The sequence below is a fragment of the Pelodiscus sinensis genome, chromosome 12, assembly GCF_049634645.1.
Source record: "Pelodiscus sinensis isolate JC-2024 chromosome 12, ASM4963464v1, whole genome shotgun sequence".
In the NCBI taxonomy this organism is placed as follows: Eukaryota; Metazoa; Chordata; order Testudines; family Trionychidae; genus Pelodiscus; species Pelodiscus sinensis.
The window spans coordinates 22,764,960-22,786,835 of NC_134722.1; the positions used below are offsets into that span (position 1 = coordinate 22,764,960).

The 21,876-nt window shown below is 44.5% G+C and overlaps 1 protein-coding gene and 1 long non-coding RNA gene across 9 annotated transcripts in view; one reads left to right on the forward strand and one right to left on the reverse strand.

The window, feature by feature from the left end:
* The window catches only part of CEP89 (centrosomal protein 89), a 113,308-nt gene that overhangs the window by 82,795 nt on the left and 8,637 nt on the right, over positions 1-21,876 (forward strand). For all 8 annotated transcript variants that reach the window (XM_014569481.3, XM_075940115.1, XM_075940114.1 and 5 more), the window contains one exon: positions 17,361-17,530. In XM_014569481.3, coding sequence (XP_014424967.1) covers positions 17,361-17,530 — 170 coding nt within the window. The remainder of the gene's footprint in view (positions 1-17,360; positions 17,531-21,876) is intronic.
* LOC142831068 (uncharacterized) lies at positions 1,480-6,052 on the reverse strand. The gene is made up of 3 exons (XR_012906689.1): positions 5,552-6,052; positions 4,839-4,983; positions 1,480-2,296 (listed from the first exon to the last, which is right to left on the reverse strand). It is a non-coding gene; the product is annotated as an uncharacterized LOC142831068 (long non-coding RNA).

Here is a 21,876-nt window from a genome sequence, read left to right on the forward strand (position 1 = left end):
ACAGACGCCAGCCTGCACACTCTGGACATCCCGAGGGCTCTGGCCTTCTTCCTAGAAAGAACAAAACCATTTCGTAAATCTGAAAGACTTTTTATCTCCATTGCTGAACGATCTAAAGGGACACCAATATCATCGCAACGAATCTCAAAGTGGATATCGACATGTATAATCAAATGCCACTCTCTGGGTAATAGACCGCTACAACGCCCACCACGAGCGCATTCTACTCGAGCCACGGCTGCTTCTACAGCCTTTCTGGGCAATGTCCCCTTAAGAGACATTTACCGAGCAGCAACATGGTCTTCAGACCATACTTTTGCTAAACACTACTCTATCCTTCCACAACTCAAGAGTGATTCAGCAGTTGCCACAGCAGTACTCTCTACCACTGCTAAACAATGACTCTGGCTCCCTCCAGCCTTACATTGAATACTGCTTTGTAGTCACCTACAGTGGAGCACCCACGGGGACACTACTCGAAGAAGAAAAGGGAGTTACTCACCTCGTGTAGTAATGAGTGTTCTTCGAGATGTGTGTCCCCGTGGGTGCTCCACGACCCTTCCTACCTCCCCTCTGCTCAGAGTCAAAATTCTCGGGCGGAGACAAGGAACTGAAAGGGAGGGGGTTGAGTCACGCTCCTCAGGAGGCGGGAAGGGCTCAAGACGCCTCCTGGGCATGCGTGGCTCAACAGGGGAAACTGCTATACAAAGCTCCGATCTGCAGCTCAGGGCAACCCTTCACCTACAGTGGACCACCCACGGGGACACACATCTCGAAGAACACTCGTTACTGCACGAGGTGAGTAACTCCCTTTTCTTTGCTTTCTTGGTACTGAGGTGGCCCACTTGAACTCTGATTACATTTTCATCAGAGGGCACAAGATGTATGATACTGTCAAAGACGGCTCCCCTCCAAGCACCTATGGTACCGTCAGCGCCCTCTGCCACGATCACCTCAGGGCAGGGTACAGATTCAATGCTGCAGGTGATACCTTGCTTTATCTGAGATGTCCAGTTCTCCACTGCTTGGCTCAGACATGCTGTTTGGGATCTGAGGGCATTAAGATCACTTGCAGTTTGCCTTGTATCAACAGTTTCATCTTGGATCTCTCCGGGATCTGCACCATTCCAAAGTGAGCTTGAGTGAAAGGATTCTGATGAAGATCTTGCCTCAGTGTATCAAGTGTCTGTTCAGGGTTTCCCCCCTGATTCCTATAGTGACTTTTCCAGACGCTTCTGATGAAGCTGCAGATATTTCATGGCTCACAATTGCTATCAGAGTCTCACTGGCATGAGGACCTTTGGGTGCCTCTTCCTATACCTTATGCACCTCCTCCTTGGCCATATTGGGATCCTTGGGTGACCTATGTCCAACAATTTTCCAGAACATTGAGCACCGCTATCAAGAGGACTGCTTCTTGGTCTTCCTATTGTTTCTAATGTATTTGTAGAATGTTTTCTTATAACCGTTTGTCTCTACTGAGTTTGATCTCATTTTGTGCCTTGACCTTTCCAATTTTGTTCCTACATAATTGTCTTACTTGTTTATATGCATTCTTTGTAATTTGACCTAGTTTCTACTTTTTGTAGGATTCTTTTTAAAAATCTTTTAGATCATTGAAGATTTCCTTGCCATACTTCCTATCTTTACCATGAAAGAGAAAAGATAAGTAATGTTATGGCGTAGAAAAGGACCCAGAATTATTATTTTTCTTAGAGTGGTTGCACATGTGCATTCTAATCTAAGTGTGTGTGCTCCCTAAGCACAATTCCTGGAAATTTTCCCCTCAGTGGTACCTTGTGAGGCAGTTCAAGCATTCCCTACTTCTGTCTACCATCAGCACTGATATAAAGCACCCAGATCCTAACGCATTCATTTCCTTTTTGTTACCTGTGATGGTAACTGGAACTGCTCTCTTTGCATTCACAAGCTCTTAGTGATCTTTATTCTACTCCGTGTAATTGTAAAAAACAACAAATGGTTTGGTAGCACTTTATAGACTAATTTGGCTACCCCCTGAAGCTGTGTAATTGTAGTTACTTTTAATCAGTTTTCTGAATGTTAATGATGTCCTAGGCAATACTAAGTTCTCCTTTGAGGGGTGTCCCTGTGGGTGCTCCACTCTGGGTGCTGGTGCGTCCTTGCGCCGGTGATTGGAGATGTTTCCACCGCACCACGCACGTGCTGTGGCGCCCCCTTGTGCTGTTGGTGTCCGTTAGGTGCATGCGCGGCTCGGCTCTTCGATTCCTTCTCTACCGTCCTCGGCAGCAGGTGGAGCCTCTTTTCCTCTTGTTCTCTGTTAAAAGAAAACCATCAAAACCCAATTAATCCCATCAAGTACCTCAGCTTCCAAGTTATTCTACCCTTACAAACTCACTAGTGGTGGACTCTGTTTGACATAAGGGAAGACAACCTAACCGCAGGTCCACACCACAAGACAGAGACCACAAAAAAGTTGATATCATGGGCCATAAAATCTACTCCTCTGCCACTCTGCTCCTTAGAGCAGTGAACTACATGGTGATGCTCGCAGATTACGACCATGACAGCTATTCCAAACTGCCAGACCTATGCCAGTACTTACCAGAACGTAAAAGACCAACTCTTCTTAGCATCATGCAAGAAGGCTACACTGTTTCTCGAATGGCCCTACAGTCCACAATGGACGTAGCAGACACTGTGGCCTGTATAGCACCATCTGCCATCGTATTGTGGAGGATTTCATGGCTGCAGACATCTGGAGTCCCAAGAGACTTACAACAGAAGGTTGAGGATTTGCCCTTCAACAAGACCAACCTCTTCGCTGATAAGACAGATGAGGTACTACACTCCATGAAGGACTCCCGCACCACCCTCAGGACCCTGGGAATGTACCCTCTTCCCCTTTTAAGAGAACAAGGTATACAACCTATCAGAGACCCAGGGAGCCATACAGGCAACAATCCAGATACAATTTCCACCAAAAACAAAGGCCACAACGTCGCAGACCCCAACACCAGCAGCAACAACATTCTTCTACGACCCACCCACCCATAGCCAAACAACAAATTTGAAGAATATGTCGAGAGCCAGAAAGCCACCTCAATATCGCTTATACCCCATCGTCCTTAGTTCAATCATCATCTCTGCGCCTTTTTCCACCAATGGACCCAAAACACATCTGACAAATGGGTCTTAGAACTCATCCAATATGGCTATGTCAATTCCCTTCACTTCTCTGCCTCCCTCCCACCCCGTCCCTCTTCAGGGACCCATCTCACAAGACCCTTCTCCACCAAAAAGTCTCGCACTAACTACAATTGGGTGCCATAGAAAAGATACCACCAGAATTTCAGGGTCAGGGGTTCTACTCAACCTACTTCCAAACCCAGAAAAAGAGTGGAGGATGGCGACCTATATTGGATTTGAGGAGACTCAATAAATACATTGCTTACCACCATTTCAAGATGGTAACCCTAGCAACAATAATTCCCACTTGGATCAAGACTGACTTTCAGCTCTTGACCTGCAAGATGCCTACTTCTACATTACGATCCATCCCATGCACAGACGCTTCTTACGATTCATGGTGGGCACCCAACACTACCAATACCGAGTGCTCCCTTTTGGCCTTTCAACTGCCCCCAGAGTATTCTCCTAAACTCTGGCAATCGTAATGGCCTCACTACAATGCCAGGGAGTCATGATATTCCTGTATCTAGATGACTGCCTCATAAAGGGGTCATCTTTTCAGGAGACAAAGGCCATGATCAACACTACAATAGACTTTCTGATCAACCTCGGGTTTCATATAAACCATGCAAAATCCACGCTCCATCCAACCCAGAAGTTGGAGTTTATAGGAGCCCTCATCGACATGGTGGCAGCAAAAGCTACTCTGCCCTAACACAGATTCAATACAATACGCAATATTATCAGAAGTGCACAATCTGCGCCTACCATGACAGTGAGTGCCTCAAATCCTTGGGCATATGGCTTCCACAACATATGTCATCAAGCTAGCCAGGCTTCACATGAGAGGCCTTCAGTCATGGTTAGTCACAACCTACAAGCCATCCAGGGATCAACTTTCCAAACTGGTTACCATCCCACCACGGATCCTCAACTCTCTTCAGTGGTGGATGAACCTGCAAAACATGCTAGACTGTGTACCATTCCAACAACCTTACCAAACTCTTACAGTGATGACCGACGCATCACTCATGGGTTGGGGAACCTATTTAGGGACCATCACAGCTCAAGGCAAATGGTCCTTTATGGAGCAAACATTTCATATCAAACTCCTGGAATTATGAGCAGTCAGTTATGCATGTCAACACTTCCAACCTTATATAGCCCTCAAGTCCATTACTATAATGACGGACAACACTACTTGCATGTACTATATCAATCGACAGGGAAGTGCATGATCCCCTTCCCTCTAAACAGAAGCCATCAAACTATGGAACTGATGCCTTATACATCAGGTCACCCCAATAGCCTTCTACATTACTGGAGTACTCAATGTCACATTGGATACACTAAGCCATACGTTCCACGACCAGCACGAATGGGAAATAGACAAGCATGTACTTGATCTAGTGTTTCATCAGTGGGGCCAACCAGACATAGATCTCTTTGCCACTAGAAGCAACAGGAAGTGTCACCTCTATTGCTGCAGGGCAGCCCTAGGGAAGCACTTCATTCGGGATGCCTTTTATATCAGGTGGGATGCCCCACTCCTTTACGCTTTTCCTCCTTTTCCTCTCCTGCACAAACTCCTCAACAAGATCAGGACAGATCAGGCTCGAGTCATACTGGTGGCACCAACGTGACCCAGACAGACTTGGTATCCTTACCTTGACAAGATGACAATGGCAGATCAGTATGCCTTCCCACTCCATCACAACCTTCTATCACAGAACCACGGGAAGAATTTCTATCCAGAACTCCACAAACTTCATCTCTATGCCTGGCTTCATGGCTCCAGGATGCCAAAAACAACTGTTCAGAAACGATTAAAAATACTGAACAACAATAGAAGACAATCCACCAGGAGAACATACCCCTATAAATGGAATAGATTTTCTCACTGGTTCAAACGCTTGCATATGACACCCCCCTCTCCATCCTGTTGGACTACTTATTATGCCTCAAACAGTCAGGCCTTGCTCTTAGCACCGTTAAAGTACACTCGGCTGCCATAGCAACGTTTCATCACACCAAACAAGGGGTTTCCTAACTTGCAAACCCTATAGCCAAGAGGTTCCTTAAGGGTCTACAGAGCACTTTTCCACCGGTCCGCCCACCAGTTCCAGTCTGGGATCTGAACCACGTACTTGAGAGCTTGACAAAACCACCCTCTGAACCACTAGCGACCTGCTCTTGGTCACATCTATCGATGAAGGTGTCCTTCCTTGTTGTGATAACTTCTAGCAAGAGAGTGAGCGAGCTCACTGCGTTGATGGCTGAACTCTCATACACGGTTTTCATCAAGGACAGAGTTATACTTCGACCCCACCTGAAGTTCCTCCCCAAAGTACCTTCCACATCAACGAACCCATACGCTTACCTGATCCGGTGCATGCCACATGGCACATTCTTGATGTCCGCAGGGCACTTGCATTTTATATTCACCACACCAGAGCCTGGCGAGCGTCCCCTAGACTGTTTCTGTCCTATGCAGAATGGTCCAAGGGATAAGCAATCTCATCTCAGGATCGAATACAGGAGGAGATCCATTTTGAGAACATGCTATAAACTCTATGATAAAAACTGATCTGAAACCATCACAGTGCATTCCACCAGGGCGATGTCTTTCACTACCGCCTTCCTCAGCAACGTTCCTCTTCAAGTCATTTGTAAAGCTGCCACCTGGTCATCTGACTATACATTCACACAGCATTATGCTCTCTGCTCTTCAGTTGCATCTTCCAGGACGGTGGGACAAGCAGTACTATCCACAGTGACTAACACAGGGCTCCAAACCCACCTCCACAGGCCGACAACTGCTGTGTAGTTACCCAGAGTGGAGCACCCATGGAGACACCACTCGAAGGAGAAGAAAGAGTTCTTCGGGTAGTGTCCCCCGGGGGGGGGGGGGGGTTTCCACAGTGGGTGTCGGGTCCCATCCCGGCGCTGCAGATCGGAGATCTTTTAGCTGTTGTTTGCCGGACCGCGCATGCACGGCGGCCATCTTGCGGCTTTTCGCACCGTTCCTGCATCACGCGGTCCGGCTCACCAGTTCCTCTCAACCGTCCACAGACGCAGATGGAGAAACTGCTCCCTCTCCTGTTGGGTTCATTCCTGTCAGGATTGAGATATATTACTTAGTTAGTGTTTATAGTTATAGTAGTTAGTTACTAACTACAGTAAACTTCCGATAATCCGGCACCTTTAGGACCCAGGGGGTGCCGGATTATCACATATGCTGGACTATCAGAAGGGGGGGGCTATGAGGGGTCTGGAGTGGGGTGGGAGGGGATGCCACCCCAGACCCCTCATAGCCCCCCCTTATGATAGTCAGGCTCTGCCCGGGGCTTCCTGGAATCAGCCGCTGATCTGTTTCAGCAGCGGCTGACTTGGGGACCCCTGGGGCAGAGCAGCTGGGGTCCTGCCGGGTTGGTCCCGCAGCGCCGAGGGACGGCGCTACAAGACCAACCCGGCAGCACCCCAGCTGCTCTGCCCCAGGCATCCAGATTCAGACTGCTGGTGAAACTGCCGCTGCTGGTCAGTTTCAGCAGTGGCTGAATCCCAACGCCTGGGGCAAAGCAGCTAGGGTGCTGCCGGGTTGGTCCCATAGCGCCGCCCCTCGGCGCTGCAGGACCAACCCGGCAGCACCCCAGCTGCTCTGCCCCAGGGGTCCCCAAGTCAGCCGCTGCTGAAATAGATCAGCGGCTGATTCCAGGAAGCCCGGGGCAGAGGAGCTCTGCCCCGGGCTTCCTGGAATCAGCCGCTGATCTGTTTCAGCAGCGGCTGAATCGGGGACCCCTGGGGCAGAGCAGCTGGGGTCCTGCCGGGTTGGTCCAGCAGTGCCGTCCTTTGGCGCTGCGGGACTAACCCAGCAGCACTCCAGCTGCTCTGCCTCAGGCGTCCCCAAGAGCAGCTGGGGTGCTGCCGGGTTGGTCCCGCAGCCCCGAGGGGCAGCGCTACCAGACCAACCCAGCAGCACCCCAGCTGCTCTGCTCCCGGCTTCCCCAATTCAGCTGCTGGTCAGTTTCAGCAGCAGCTGAATGGGGAAAGCCTGTCCGGCTGCCCCAGCACTTCCGGGTTCCTGATGGTGCCGGACCATCAGGAGTCCCGGAGCATTGGATGCCGGACTAATGGAGTTTTACTGTATAGTTTAAAGTTAAAAAAAAAATTCTCATAGTTATAGATATTGCAAACAGTTATAATGCCTGGATCCCTAGGTTTTAAAAGGTGCACGCTCTGTAGAGACTCCATGCCCGCTTCGGATGAGCACTCGGCATGTATCAAATGTTTAGATGAGGGGCACATCCCACAAAAGTGCCCTCACTGCTCTAAGCTCACGGCCCGAGCTCGGAGAGACCGCGAAATGCAGCTGAAAATGCTGCTGTTCAACAAGGCTCTTGCGCCACAGTCTGACCTTCCGACAGAGCCCGCTGCTCCTGTCCTTACGAAGGCAGCCTATAAGAAAAAGCCTTCCTCGCTGTCTCGCTCATTACCAGCGAAAGTCAGTTTGGCGGACAAACCTCCGGTTCATCAGGGTCCCGCAGGCCGGAGAAGGTCAAACATGCCCGTAGTGCATCGGCACCGAGCCCATCTGAGCACCCATCACACCAAGACGAGGCAGCACTATCGACACCATTGCCTGCATCGGAACGCACGGTACCGAGACCCTTGGACTCAACAAGAGTCAGGGCACTGTCCTCATCCCCGGCACCGAGAAGCTCGGCACCGACATCACCGTCGGCACCGGGAGCCACAGTGCCTACAACCTCGTCGGCCAGGGCACCGCTGATGCCTCCGGCACCTAGAGCTAGGACACAGACTCCACCTTTGGCGCTGAGAGCCAGGGCACCGACGCCGCCTCTGGTGCCGAGACTTGTGGCACCTTCAGCTGCTGCATTCTGCGAAGCACCAAGGCCATCCCATAGATTGACCCCCTCTACATCGCCTGTATAGAGGTCTAGTAGACTCAGGGAGAGAGTTCAGCGCCTCCCATCTATGTCCCCTAGCCCGGGGCCAGAGACGTTTTCATCGGAGCTGCCATCCCCACTGCCATGCTCGCCCAGGGTGCCTCACCATCACTCACTCACTACGCGGCGTTCTGTTTACACACCGCCTCCGCGGTATTACTACCGGTGTTGTTACTCCCCATCACCTTCACATTCCAGACAGCGTTCCAGATCGCCCCAGTCACCATCGTATCACAGGTCATCACACTATGAACACCGCTATGTAAGGCACTATGACTATGCACCTTACCACGATAACCGATGGTACCGATATGACCCTAGGGACCGATCGTCCCGCTTGCATTCCCATTCAGCAGCTAGATCTGTATTACCAGCCCCATCATCTCCAGCGCCTCCTATAGCGGTATCTTCCTCTCCACAGCCTGAGAGACCACTGACTCCTTCTGGTGATCACCGTAGGCCGCTTGACACCGGGCAACAACAGGTGCCTCTTCCTCCAGATACAGAGGACTCTCAGCGACAGTTCCCGACGGAGGTTGCATCATCATCCCTTGATGATGCTATTTTCCAGGGTGATGCCTCCCCTACTGACGACATAAAAGATTTCCAAGATCTCTTTAAAAGGGTCGCCGAATTGCAGCACATTAAAGTGGATGAGGTGCAACAGAAGCAGCACCATTTGCTGAGAAACTTACACCCTTCTCAGTCCACAAAAATAGCATTGCCATTGGACAATGCGATATTGGAAATCACAGATTCCATCTGGCAGACACTGGCCTCTGCTCTGCCCACGAACAAAAAGGCTGACAGAAAGTACTATGTTCCTGCTTCTGGCATTGAATTCCGATTCAACCATCCTGGACCCAATTTTCTGGTCCTGGATACGGCCCAACAGAGATCGAAAGTGCCTCAATATAAGACCACCGTTATGGACAAGGACGTCAAGCAGGACCTCTTTGGCAGGAAAGTCTATTCCTCCACCACACTCTCGTTCCACATGGCTAATTACTCTGCTTTGCTAGCAAACCACTCTTTTGATAACTACGCCAAACTGGTCCTTCTCCTAGAGCATCTTCCAGAATCAAAGCGTCCAGTTTTAAAGGGCATCATACAAGAGGGTTTTACGTCCTCGCGGTCAGCGCTTCACTGACGTATTTTAGCCAGACATCTAGCACATACTCTGTGAAGACAGTTCAAGATTTTAGGTTTACGACTGTGAGTGTTAAATCTCTGGTAACAAATTTTGCACTCCAGTTCATCATTTGGTACCTTTTCTTCCCCTTCGGTGCGAGGGTAAGTCATTGTTAAATTAGGCCCACTATCAAAAGAAGTAGTCAGAGAAACAGTAAATTACCATATACCTTTAAAAACTTCTATTTGACATTAATTTCCCCCAAGAACAAATTCAACTGTTGGTTTTAAGGAGGAGACAAAGCCTCTGGAAGCAACTGTTGTATTAAAATTGCTTAACATTCCACTGTAACCTTCTTTGTCTTCATTTGCATATAACTTGCCAAATTTTAGCTGTTTTGGCTCAAGTTTTCTATCCTTGGTATCTGTCTCAGACTGAATTTAAGACTCATAAAAATTGCCATTTGCGTATAGGCAGTAGTACTTGTTAGATGCTTGCTTCTTATGTTTTCTGAGAATTCCATCTGCAAGCACATCTTTTCCCAGCACAGTTGATCTTTGGACAGCACTCTAAAGCAGCCATGAAAACCACGAACATCTGGATGAAAAGGGGGGAAAAAAATATGTTCCCACCTCTTAGTCATATTTAAAATACTTCAACTTGTGGAAGTTGCATTGGGCCAGGAGGCAGAAGACCATAAATCTAACTTCACATACCATTTGCCCTCCCCAACACTTCTTCCAGGATACCTGCAGTTTAGAATTTCTTTATTTTCTCAACACAAAGGCTGTTTGAACTGTCTGAACCACGCATCATGCGGGTATAATATATAAGCAAGATTCTTTGTCCAGCTTTAACTGAATATATCAGTTCTGATGGGCAGCAATCCATTTTTTCTTAACTGAAATTGCCAGTTATTGATCAGTTGATATTTTAATGTTCATCAGTGGAACAAAAATATTTTAAAATGCCATCAAGTTAAGTTGCAAAAGTGCTTCCACATTATCTGTAATTCAAAGTATGAGGAATATAGCTCCAAATGACTAGTTAGGCACTAGCTATAATCTAACATTGACAAATGTTTATAGTTTGCTTTGCCTTGGAGATGAATCTTGTTATAAATCATGACTGTTCCTGTAACACTGTTCCATATGTCTGAAGCCACACATGAGGTGTCACAGTTGCTCATTTAAGCTGTGCTGTATATCTAAAGTTACTGAACACAGACATGATTGTTTAAATGTAGTGATTTCACTGTGACATGTTTGTATGAGTCATGATTTGGGAGTATAGACATTTTTGAGAAGCTATACCAATTTCTGCTCAGTATAACCCAGTATTTTTTGGCAATGTGTTTTTCTTTAGCTTTTTCCAGAAATGTTGAGTTTATTTCCAGTCTGATTTATTAGGACTGATTCTACTTGCTTTCTCAGAACATCAGGCTCAAATTATTACATAGCAGGTATATTATAATGAAAGTTTTGATATTGACTGAAATGGGTGCATGATGGGATACAATCTCTGCTTGCATTAAAATAGCAGATTCTTTTAAAATGGTAAAAATTAAGATACTGAGCCTGCAAACATTTACAACGATAAATAACTTTATTGAGATAATGGTCTAATTTAATTGATGTACTTGAGGTTACATGCCTGTATGTTTGCAGGCTTGGGGCCTGAAATATTTGAATTGAGTCTTTTCACCATTTTTATTTTTGCGACTTGTCCTGATCTTGTATGTTCACCAATTTATGTAAAATACCAGATCCCTTAAAAGGTATTAATCACGTTGGCAAGAGTACTACTGTAGTTTGTAATGTCCTAAGGGCATCTATCACACTGTTATCCAGTAGTCTTCTTCATGGTAGCAGCAGCTGTAGGACTCTGACCCATAAACTATGTGCTATATGACCACTGAAGTACTATATGTTTAGTAGGAAAAAAAAAAGTAGGCTTAAGTGAAACATCTATCCAGGTGAATGATCTGAACTCTAAATTATTCTAATATTTCCTTTGTGTATGAAGTTTAAAATATATTTCAAAGATGCTTGCTGTTCAATTTTTGAATCTTTCTTGTAAGTGACATTTTAGATTCAATTTTACATCCCCAGCATAGGAAATGATACGCTCGCTCTGTAGAAAATGTGTCGCTATTTTTTGAAGAAATCTCAATGCACTCACTTAACTCAGTTTTTCAATTCTAGAAAAATAGAGTAATGGCTGAAGCATAATTCATTTTATTTCTTCCATTGATTCCAGCACAAAGTTTAATGTGCAGTTTGTATGGCAATTATTATTGCATTCAACTTTTAGAGGACAATGTTATGCATGTTATGTCCATTTATTCATAATGTGTCCATCTAACCTCAGTATGCTCTGAGCTTACAGACTGGGGACAGTTAAAAGCTATCAGTCATGAGCTTCCTAGAAAAGAACCCAATCTCCTAAAATCTCGCAGAGTTGTTTTGGGCTTCCAATCTTATAATTTTCCTTTCCTCTTGAGTAAAATCTTGGCCCCATTAAAGTCAATGGAGCTTTACCATTGACTTTAGTGGGATTAGGATTTCACTCCTTGTCTTCAATATTGGTTAATTTTCTGTCTTTTGGGGCACAGCATGAGGATCTCCTTCCGATCAGTCCTCAATATGATATAATGGCTTGGGAATACAGCTGGGCTGCGTCTACACTGGCATGATTTTGTGCAAATACTTTTAACAGAAGAGTTTTTCCATTAAAAGTATTTGCGCAAGGGAGCGTCTATACTGGCATGTGCCTTTGTGCAAAAGATTTGCTTTTGCGCAAAAGCATCCGTGCCAGTGTAGACGCTCTCTTGCGCAAGAATGCTCCGATGGCCATTTTAGCCATCGGGCTTTCTTGTGCAAGAAATTGATGTTACCTGTCTACACTGGCCTCTTGTGCAAGAACACTTGCGCAAGAGGACTTATCCCTGAGCGGGAGCGTCAGAGTAGTTGCGCAAGAAGCACTGATTTTGTACATTACAACGTCAGTTGTTCTTGCGCAAATACTCGCGGACAGCGTAGACAGGCAGCAAGATTTTGTGCAAAAGCGAAATCTTGCCAATGTAGAGACAGCCCTGAAGTTTAATTATTTTTAAACTTCAATTTTCTAAGGAAAATTTCTACGTTCATATGTATTTATCCTTATCCTAGCACTCAGTACCTTCAGGAAATCCAGTTGTTTCGTAATTAAGGCACTGGTCATAGCACAGCTCATTCAAAAGAAATGTCTCTGTCAGCAGATGTAACCAATATACACCAGCTTCACAGGGAGAGGCTGCCAGCTCTGTGAACGTGTGCAACAGCTGGAAGAAGCCTTTGGTCTTCTTTACAAAGTGGCTTCAGCTCCCATCTGATCCCAAAGTGAGTTGAGCCATGGTAGCCTCAGTGTGGATTCAAAAGGAAGCGAAGGGGAGTGAAAGCTTAGCGTGTCTCAACTTCTCTACCATTGTAACTGGTGTGAACCTAGAGTCTTTCAGGAGTTTGGGGATGATTCTAGTTCACAATTCAGTTATGAGATTGTATAATATATTCATCAATAAATTGCATTGGCCTGCATGTCTCAGGCTTCTAGACACTTTACTTGGTATGTTAAAATCAAAATTTTTAAAATCAAACAAAGAAACCAGTCCTCAATAAGGAAAGGAGTACAATTTACAGAGTTTGATGTAGGCAGTTCTTAATAACTAGTTTTGTTTTTAAATACTGTAAAAAAAAAATCACCTTCACCTAGAAATCAAGGAGAAAAAATTTCACCAGAGGAGGTGACTTGCAGAAAACAAAGCACTTTTGAAAAGAGGTACTAGGTACCTTCTAAAATATTTGTCTTTTGGTTCTGCAAGAAATGCACTAGACAAGTCTCAGGGTCAAAGGCGATGTTCAGGTTGGCAACTTTGTCCAAATGCCTAACTGCAGAGTACCAAACATATGACATCAGAAGCCATTGCTAAAACAGATACATTTTCCATTTCAAAGAGATTGTGGTGATGTATGTCAGACTAAATCTTGATAGTAATCTCTGCAGAAATCCTGTCCTGCGTACACTCAGCAATAGCAAAGATTGTAAGCTGCATGCTTAGTGCATCTTATCCACAACATAAGGAATTAAATTAATGGCAAACATGCACAAAATTAATTTATCTAACATTTCCTTATTATTTGGAAATGTAAAATATTAGTATGTAAGTTTGAGTCTAAACAGACAGATGTGAACTTAATAGGAAGAAGATAAAAATAGAGTTCAGAAAGAACATGCCTGGGCAGGAAAAAAAACTTTTAAATGATGAACACTGAATTAAAATAAAGACAAGTGAAATTGACTATTGTGCAATGTGTGAAAATTTTGTTCTGAAGAGACAATTATAGCATTTGCTTGGCATCAATTGCTATATTCACACATAACCCCATAGTCACACATTCATAATCTGAAAAAATATTCACTGGGACAAAATTGTCTATCACTGATCTCAGCTGACGTGTTATTTGATTTGGTGTGTGTATTTTCAGGTTTGGGTTTTTTTTTTTTATAAATAGAATATCAGTAAAATCTATTCAGCTAGTTGAATAAATGAGTTGGAACTATGCCCCTTTAAAAGTGTAAATATTACTGCATTTTGTTCCATGCAGGTATTAGGGATGGTTGAACTTGGTGTGTAAACAATGCACCAATGCCAATGAGTTTTAACATCTTCAACCAAATGTGAAAAAAATCATGTGGGTAACAGTACAATTACAAACTACTGAAAACTTACTTCTGAATATGCTTACTAAACATATAAGATATTGAACAGTCTATTTGAAAGTAGCAGAAAGCGCAGCAGAAAGAACCCCAGGCATATGTTATCCTGACCATCACAGTGGCAGGCAGCCCAGCCTGACAGGTTCAAGAGGCTACTGGTTCCTGCTGAGACAGTGTTGTAGAAGAGAGATAATAAGTATTTTTTGAAAAATACAAAACAAAATATTCTGAAAAAAATCTGCACAAATCCATTGAAATGGCAAATGTGAAATTGGTGGCTATAATTTCATGCTTAGTTTGTACTGCATTTTGTACATTCCAATCTTTTTTTAAATTTAGAACCATTGCAATGTGCACATGAGCTGTTTCACTATTACTTAAATCTGCCTTGCAGAAACTGTGCTTAGCCAGAAAATAGCAGCAACTGTGGGAACTCTGCATTTACCAACCTCATTTTTACCTCAGGTGGAAGTTTCAAAGCCTAATTTGCTACCATTTAAATGCTATTCTGAGCAAGCTCTCTTCCCCAACTCCTTCATTCTTTTTTAAAGGAAATCAAATTTAAAAAGCTTTATTTGGGTTTGCAGTTAAAATTAAATCCTGACATACAAAATCAAAATCCCCATATAAAGCTTTTACGTCATAGATTTTGAGTAGAAATACTAACATTGGGCATACACAATATTTTCTTCTTCTGTTAAAGCTGGCTATTAATATTGCTCTAGGTGTCTTAACTCTTTCCCTTTTATAAACCTAGACCACAACCTTATAAGATTTTTGCACTTGCTTAACTTTACTCATGTGAGTAGTCCTATTGACTACTATAAAACTGCTTACATAAGTAATGTTAAGCACCTGCATAAATATTTTGTGTTTAATATTAGCAAAGATTTTCTGTTGGTTAAAATGTTTTGTTCTTTTGTCATCTAAACTTGATAACATGAAAGACTAGAAACTTTCTGATAGTTTAGAAGTCTGATGATTAAGGGTAAGGAATCCCTAGAAAAATGAACATAGGCCAGGGGTGGGAAACTTTCTTGGGTTGTGAGCTGCTGACTCTCAGAAAAATCAGTCAGAGACTATGCACAAGTGAAAAGCAAAACAAAACAAAACCCTCCCTGAAGTGGCCCCCCCTGGCTGAGGTACAGAAAGACATTCCCCTCGCACACCAGAGTCTAGGGGGGCCCAAGCTAGTTGATTTTCTGTGCTCCAGCCCCACAGTGGGGTGGCGGTAGGGTAGGAGTGCCAGTGTGGGCTCCCCAATGCTCGGGGGGGAGAGGAGGGAGTGAGCCCTGAACTACCTTGGGCCAGATCCAGGCAAGCTGGGGGGGCCACATCTGGGTCATGAGCCTTAGGTTTCCCACTCCGATATAGATGTTTAACATTTATGTAGAATTTGATCTCTGATTTTAACATGAAGCAGTAAGATAACAAGGGCAAAAAGTGTCCCTACAGTGACTTATTACACATTTTAATATCTGTCCTGTACTTGTAATGGTGCTCAGTTTCTATGAAATGGAAATCAGTTGTTAGCCATTTGTGCAGACCACCACTTCCTAATTTCAGAAATCTTGAAAACATGACTTGAATGCAAATTAAAGACTCAGATGAGAGGGAAAATGACCATTGCATTATTGGTTTAAAATTTTCTCCTCCTCCAATGATTAGATGTAGATGCAGAGCAGGACAGAAGAGAGAATTCAATCTTGAAGTATCCTATAGATGAGATGCCTAATGGCGGAGGAGTACTATCCTGTGTGTAGCCTTTGAGGAAGGATTCAAACTGCTGTTTTATGTTTCCCCTGACACATCTCTTAGGTAGAAGAGCAGCAGTGTATGATCAGTCACATGCAATGCTACCTAGATGTCCAAGGGAGATTTGAGAGCAGGTGGTAGATGTTAAATTCCATTGCATCTAGTAAAGCTTTCTTCAGAATTCATAAGATTATGGCATGCTTTAAGGAGATGGACAGAAGAAATCATATTTGCCCTTGACTTTCCTTCACCATCTAGGAAGGGCAAGGATTTTCGTTTGTGAAAAGAGAATAGCTGCTCCCAGTAAATGATATAGGATTCAGGTGTGGATTGTGGACAGACTGGGTTGACAAGTGGTTCTCAAACTTTTAGGTGAGGTTAGGAAGCCAGTATGGAGGACAGAAAGGATGTCTATCTGTAGCCTGTCCTCAGCATAAATTTGTAGAAACTCTGTATTCCAATCCAGAACTTTCCAGTTACTGTCCCAGGCTCTGTCAAGGCGGAGAGCGGGTCTTGTAGAAAAAGGCTTGGTCCTCTGCAAAGATCAGGAGCTACCAATGTAGCTCTAAGAAAAGTGCTGACTCTGTAGGGCATTAAGAACCAAAGACATGTCAGAACAGTAAAAAATATGAGGGGCAAACATTTGATATGGATCGATCACCCAGATTTTTTTATTCCTTTCCAGCTGCAAGAGTCCTGAAATGCAGAACATTATTTAACTACATTAATGTAAATAAGAAGGATTAAAAACGGCAATGACTTTTGCCAAATCTGTTCCATTTTTTACCAGATTATGAGCTATTTTATGGCTTTTAAAGACACACTGTTTGGGGTGTGGGGATGTGTACCCTACCAGAAGCTGCTGCTAAATGAATTCAGCATACAGAGAGTAGAGACAAGGAGAATGCCTACAAGTACATGCTCTGGGTATGTCTACAGAGCCTGTGTAAGCAAGCCTCTAAGCATGGGTTGAAGAGGCAAAACATTTTACCATGACAAATATACAAAGCATATTTTCTGATAAAAATTTTACTCTGTGAGCTATAACCTTTTCAGGAGGAAGTGTTCAGTAATTCCAATATTTTTTTTTGCATATTATGAAAACAAGACCTTTTGATTATACACTTAATTTAATAAGGAAATCAGTCTAATTTTTCTTTTAGTAGTTAGATTAAAAACATACCACCCCAGTATTTACTTCTGTTTGTGTTTTAGACAGACAATTAGATTTGACTATTGAACTAGTGGGTAAACAACATGTGTGTTGAAGAGCAGCTTTATACTCAAAAAAGTAAACCCATTTTATTTTCTTGCTCATTTTCACTCAAGATAAATCCAAAGACATAATATGTAATATTCAGACTGTACACCTTTCATCTATGCAATGTGAAAGTATATGTATGATACCTATCAATTAATAAATCTGTGCAACTTACCTGATTTATTTAAGCAAGGCATCAGGGATATAACAACTAATCTGCAGCAAGAAAAGAACATATTTAGCTGGTGATATTGTTAGTACTGATTATCCTTGAAAGTGGCATAACCGCATTTCACCCCACAATCTTCAACTTTCATAGGTATACAAAAAAAAAGCTGCTGGCAGGCTTGGAGACATCAATCTCAAAATGACTGAACAAGAGAAGGAATTTTCTGGGAAGGCTGCTCGGTACCAGCGTGAAATGAAGCACCTCCAGCAGTTGCTGCAAGACAAGCAAGAAACGCTTGATGAAGTGTTGCAGCAGAAAAGGTAAGTCAGTCACAGTCAAAAACAAGCCAATTGGATTTAGCAGTAAAAAGAGGGCAGTTGCACAGCTACAAGCACTTGCTTTTAATTGCAGCTCCATCTGGTATGCTCCAGGAACCTTCTCTCACTCCTCTCTGAGCTATATTGAAAATACTGATATGCTCCTAACTGTCTTTATCCCATCTCCAAAAAAACAAACTTAAAAGGAAGGGGTTTTTCATAGAAGACTACAGCTCTTCTTAAGACTAATTAAAAATCTTCTCAAGGGCTCACAGCATCTCAGACAAAAGAAATATGCAACAAATATCAACTTGAATACAGCCTTTAATTATTTTGTGTGTCTATATACCACTAAGATATATGATAATGTATTTAATATAATCTTTCAGTGAAGACTGAAGCAATGTTTTTGGTTGACAGTTTTCTGACAAATGGGAAGAGTAAACAGTCAGAAAACCTAGTCAGATGAGTACTTAATGAGGGGACTGTTTTGCGGTTCATAAATAATGACAACACCTTGATATCTGTGCTATTCACTAACACCTAGCATCTTCAAAAGCACAAATGGAAAATAAAAATAGTTTAACAGATTTTGACCAGGTTATGACTGTCAGCATTGAAGTAGCCGATTAAAATAAATCTCTATATAATTTTTTTTCCTGTGAGATGACAGCCTCTGCAAAGTCAGAAGGGGAAATGGTGGCCATGGCTCGGGGTCCCCCCGTTGTGGGGAGGGCAACCTGGGCTCCCCGCTGGCCCCTGCCTTTCCTACAGGAGGGCCAGGGCTAGTGTCAGGCAGCTACCTCCAGCCCTGCTTCTACTTCCTGGTCCAGGACCCCAATGCTAACTGGTGCCTGCCTCGGGCCAGGTGCTTGGGCTGCTGCCTGCCTGGCGCTCCAGGCTTATGCCTCCCCCACCCCCTGCAAGATTACAGTGCCAGTGTCAGCTTCCAGGGGAGTGGGAAGGAAGAGGCGACAGCCCTGAGGCTCTGCGCTGGATCTGGCTTGTGGGGAAGCATGTGTGCTGCTGTGGGGAGGGGAGCAGTATGTGCATGCACTTCCCTACAAGTTGGATTCAGTACAGAGCCTCGGGCCTTCCCCCCACCTGCCAGGAGCAGAGTTGGGCCTTGGCCAGGGGGGAGGAGAGGAGGTTGAGTTAAGTCTCAGTGCTGGTAGGACAAAAGGTCCGGGGCTGGTGTGTAGCCAGGGGCGGGGAGGGAAGAGAGGCAGGGTGGAAGGGCCTGGGCAGAGCCAAGGCCAGTCAAGGGGGCAGGGGGTGGCCTTGGGGCCAGGCCTTCCTCAGTGGCTGGTGAGAGGCAGGGAAGAGCCAGGGGAATGGGGAAAGCCGGAGCTGTCACACTATGGCCTCAGCCCGGCCCTCCTAGTGGCTTTGGGGGGGGGGGGGAGGGCGAGAGCGGAGTGGTGGTGAGGGGGCTGCCTTGGTACTGGGGGGAGAGCCAGGGAGAACTGGGATGAACCTGGCTCTCCCTAGCAGGCAGGGGCAAGGGAACCGGGGTAGTCCGGCCTGCCAAGACCGCACACTCCCATTCCCCTTACTCATCCCTTCCACTGAGACCCTGCACCCCCAAGCCCACTCTTGCTCCTCTCCCCTCTGGCTATACGCCTATACCTTAGCGTGCTCCTACTCCTTTACCCCTGGCCAGACATGTTGCCCCAGCCCGCTCCTGTCCCCTCCCCTTGGCCAGACACCTGCCCCCAGAGAGAGGGGTGTTGGCGAGCATAGCCCCATGGTAGTTCCTTAAGAAGATTTTTCTCCTGCTATATGGAAGACTTTATATATAGCATTAACTTAAAACAATCACAGTAAGTGAGAGCTAATTAAGCAGTCATATTGTAAGTCATCTCAACCATTGAGAGATAATACGGATTTAAAAATTATGGACACCAGAGTTCAAGAAAAGTACCGTGTATGTCTACAATAATCAGCACAGTGCTATTTCTAGTTACTGCATACAGTGCCATTATAGGGTGGTAGCTACAAATAAGCATAATTTTGCTGCATCTCTGAAAACTGGCAGAAAATACAGTATTCTGATCATGATTTCTCTAGGAAGTGGTCACTTACTATTTTTAACTATTTAAGTGCCTCCTCATCATGCATGCCTGGGTTAACCAGTTAAAAGAATAACTAGTTATATTAGGAGAACTGTGTGATATAATCTGAAGCATAAAGACAAACTGTCATCATATGATCTGTTAGATTCTGGCTCTGACTCCAAATCAGGGAGGTTGAAGTTAGGCAATCTAAACTCACAATTGAATAATATTACTATTTCTATCACACAGTATCAGTGTATCCTTTGATTTCTCAATATAGCAGTAGGGGAGAGTATTGTTTGTGCAAACAATCATAATAACATCATAAAGAACTATGTTTACATTGAAGCAGTCCCTTTCATAACAGCGTAAGCACTGATTGCATTTACTGATGGTTGCTAATGTTTTCTGGAGTATAAAATGATGCATACAGCCTATAGAAAGTAAAACATTTATGTTCGATTCTGATAGTTGCTTCCCTGTTTAGCTATTCCATTTTCTAATTTTTCTGTTTTAGTTTAACATATCTTTTGTATTTTTCTCTGACAGTTATATTAAAAAGAAAAACTTAAACTGACAGACTGATAACTGAAAAGCTACTTTAATACTATTATTATAATGCTAGAAGTATCCTTTTTATTTTTAATGATAAAGATTTTCACTGAAAAGCACTAATTATGCTAAAATACCTTATACTATTTAATTCACCTCTTGAACACTGTATTATCAAGAAATACAGATTCCTTTAGTGCTGATTTTCTCCTACTAACATATTTACTAGCCACCCCGAGCCAAGCATTTTAAAGGAATAATACTCATAGTATGTCTATTTGCCATATAAATTAAAAATTCATCACTCTTGTCATGCCAGTTCATTGTATTTCTAGCTTTACATAAAACCATAAAAACAGCCATACTGGGTTAGAACAACGGTCCATCCAGCCCAGTATTCTGTCTGCTAACAGTGGCCAATACCAGATGCCCAGAGGGAAGGAACACAACAGGTAATCCTCACATGATCCCTCCCCTGTCACCCACCTCCAGAGAAACAGAGACTAGGGACACCATTCATACCCACCCTAATTGCCATTGATGGACCTAACTTCCAAGAATCTCTTTTTTTAACCTTGTCAAAGTCCTAGTCTTCATCACATCCTCTGGCAAGGAGTTTCAGAGGTTGATTGTGCACTGAGTGAAGAAAAATGTCCTTTTGTTGGTTTTAAACCTGCTGTCTATTACTTTCATTTGGTGACATCTAGTTCTTATATTGTGGGAATAAGTAAATAACTTTTCCTTATTCACTTTTTCCACACCAGTCATGATTTTATAAATTCTGTCGTATACCCCTTAATCTTCTTTTTTCTAAGCTGAAAACTCCCAGGCTGTGTGCACATTGGCATGATTTTGTGCAAAAGCACCAGCTACACTGCCGGGGAGTTCTTGCGCAAGAAAACTGACATTCTAATGTGTGAAATCAGTGCTTCTTGCGCAAGAACTATGATGCTGCCGCTCAGGAAAAGCCCTCTTGTGCAACTGTTCTTATACAAGAGGCCAGTGTAGACAGGCAACATGAATTTCTTGCGCACGAAAGCTAAAATGGCCATCAGAGCTTTCTTGCACAAGAGAGCATCTACACTGGCATGGATGCTTTTGCGCAAAGCACATCTCTTGTGCAAAAGAACATGCCAGTGTAGACGTTCTCTTGCGCAAATACTTTAACGCAAAAACTCCTGTGTTATAAGTATTTGCGCAAAATCTTGCCAATGTAGACACAGCCCCAGTCTTTTTAATTTCTCTTCATATGAGACCCATTCCAAACCCCTAATAATATTTGTTTTCCTTTTCTGAAACTTTTCCAATGTCAGTACAGGCAGTCCCCGACTTACGCGGATCCGACTTATGTCGGATCCGCACTTACGAACGGGGCTCTCGCCCCGGAGGTCGAGGTAACGGATTGCTACCTGCGAGCTCCGGGGCGAGAAAGCCCCGTTCGTAAGCTGCTCCGGTGCCCCTGGTCTGCTGGAGACCGTCTCCAGCAGACCAGGGGCACCGGGCGGGTTCCCGCGCTTCTGAGGCTTTGCCAGAGCAAAGCCTCAGGAGCGCGGGAACCGCTGCTGCTGCCGCTTGAGACCGGATGCCTGTGGTCTGCTGGGGACGGTCCCCAGCAGACCACAGGCACCAGGACTGAAGCCGCAGCCGCGGGGGAGCGGGGGGGTCCTGCGCCTCTGAGACTTTGCCAGAGCAAAGCCTCAGAGGCGCGGCACCCCGCTGCCGCTGCTGCTCTGCTCCCCG